At 55.1% G+C, this 1,938-nt stretch overlaps 1 protein-coding gene across 1 annotated transcript in view; it reads left to right on the top strand.

The window, feature by feature from the left end:
• Window positions 1–931: 931 nt before the first annotated feature.
• Window positions 932–1,938, top strand: part of RHBDL1 (rhomboid, veinlet-like 1 (Drosophila)) — a gene marked incomplete at its 3' end in the record, with an annotated part of 8,916 nt that continues 7,909 nt past the window's right edge. The window contains exon 1 of the mRNA XM_014961816.1: window positions 932–1,036. Within this exon, the coding sequence (XP_014817302.1) occupies window positions 932–1,036 (105 nt within the window). The remainder of the gene's footprint in view (window positions 1,037–1,938) is intronic.

Here is a 1,938-nt window from a genome sequence, read left to right as displayed (position 1 = left end):
CAGGTAACATACCAGGATACAGATTCCTGTGGCAGGATGCAGGGGCTGTACTGGGATGTGGATACCAGTACTGGGTTGTAGGTCTGTACCGGGATGCAGGTACACATACTGGGATGCAGGTACACATACTGGGATGCAGGTACACATACTGGGATGCAGGTACACATACTGGGATGCAGGTACACATACTGGGATGCAGGTACACATACTGGGATGCAGGTACACATACTGGGATGCAGGTACACATACTGGGATGCAGGTACACATACTGGGATGTGGGTACCAGTACCAGGATGCAGATACCTATACTGGGATGCAGGTGCCGTACCAGGATGTGGAGACCAGGACCAGGATGCAGGTACCAGACTGGGATGCAGGTACTGTACTGGGATGCGGGTACCAGTACCAGGATGCAGGTACTGTACTGGGATGCGGGTACCAGTACCAGGATGCAGGTACTGTACTGGGATGCGGGTACCCATATAGGGATGTAGGTACCATGCCAGGATGTAAGTACCCTTACTGGGATGCTGGTGCCCATACTGGGATGCGGGTACCAGTACTGGGATGCAGATACTGTACTGGGATGCACATACCAGTACCAGGTGGCACATAGCTGTACTGAGATGCAGGTACCATACTGGGATGTAGGTACCCATACTGGGATGCACATAGCTGTACCAAGATGCAGGTACCCGTACTGGGATGTGGGTACCCATACTGGGATGTGGGTACCCATACTGGGATGCGGGTACCCATACTGGGATGCAGGTACCCATACTGGGATGCAGGTACCCATGTGGGTACCAGACTGGGGTGCTGATACTGTACCAGGATGCAGGTTCTGTACTGGGATGCAGGTGCCAAACTGGGATGCAAATACTGTTCTGGGATGCAGGTACTGTACTGGGATGTGGGTACCAGTACTGGGATGTGGGTAGCAGTACTGGGATGTGGGTACCAGTACCAGGATGCAGATACCTATACTGGGATGCAGGTGCCGTACCAGGATGTGGAGACCAGGACCAGGATGCAGGTACCAGACTGGGATGCAGGTACTGTACTGGGATGCGGGTACCAGTACCAGGATGCAGGTACTGTACTGGGATGCGGGTACCCCTATAGGGATGTAGGTACCATGCCAGGATGTAAGTACCCTTACTGGGATGCTGGTGCCCATACTGGGATGCGGGTACCAGTACTGGGATGCAGATACTGTACTGGGATGCACATACCAGTACCAGGTGGCACATAGCTGTACTGAGATGCAGGTACCATACTGGGATGTAGGTACCCATACTGGGATGCACATAGCTGTACCAAGATGCAGGTACCCGTACTGGGATGTGGGTACCCATACCGGGATGTGGGTACCCGTACTGGGATGTGAGTACCCGTACCGGGATGTGGGTACCCGTACTGGGATGTGGGTACCCGTACCGGGATGTGGGTACCCGTACTGGGATGTGAGTACCCGTACCGGGATGTGGGTACCCGTACTGGGATGTGAGTACCCGTACCGGGATGTGGGTACCCGTACTGGGATGTGAGTACCCGTACCGGGATGCGGGTACCCATACTGGGATGTGGGTACCCATACTGGGATGCAGGTACCAATACTGGGATGCAGATACTGTACTGGGATGCACGTACGAGTACCTGGATGCACATAGCTGTACTGAGATGCAGGTACCATACTGGGATGTGGGTACGCGTAGTGGGATGTGGGTACCCATACTGGGATGCGGGTACCAATACTGGGATGCATATAGCTGTACCAAGATGTAGGTACCAGTACTGGGATGTGGGTACCAATACCGGGATGTGAGTACCCGTACCGGGATGCAGGTACCCATACTGGGATGCGGGCACCCATACTGGGATGCCGGGTACCGTCCCGGGCTGCCGGTGCCGTGTGTCGGGGCGGAGCGGGGCGGG

The sequence above is a fragment of the Calidris pugnax genome, unplaced genomic scaffold (genome assembly GCF_001431845.1).
Source record: "Calidris pugnax isolate Ruff unplaced genomic scaffold, ASM143184v1 scaffold557, whole genome shotgun sequence".
NCBI lineage: Eukaryota > Metazoa > Chordata > Aves > Charadriiformes > Scolopacidae > Calidris > Calidris pugnax.
This window is presented reverse-complemented; position numbering and strand designations above follow the sequence as displayed.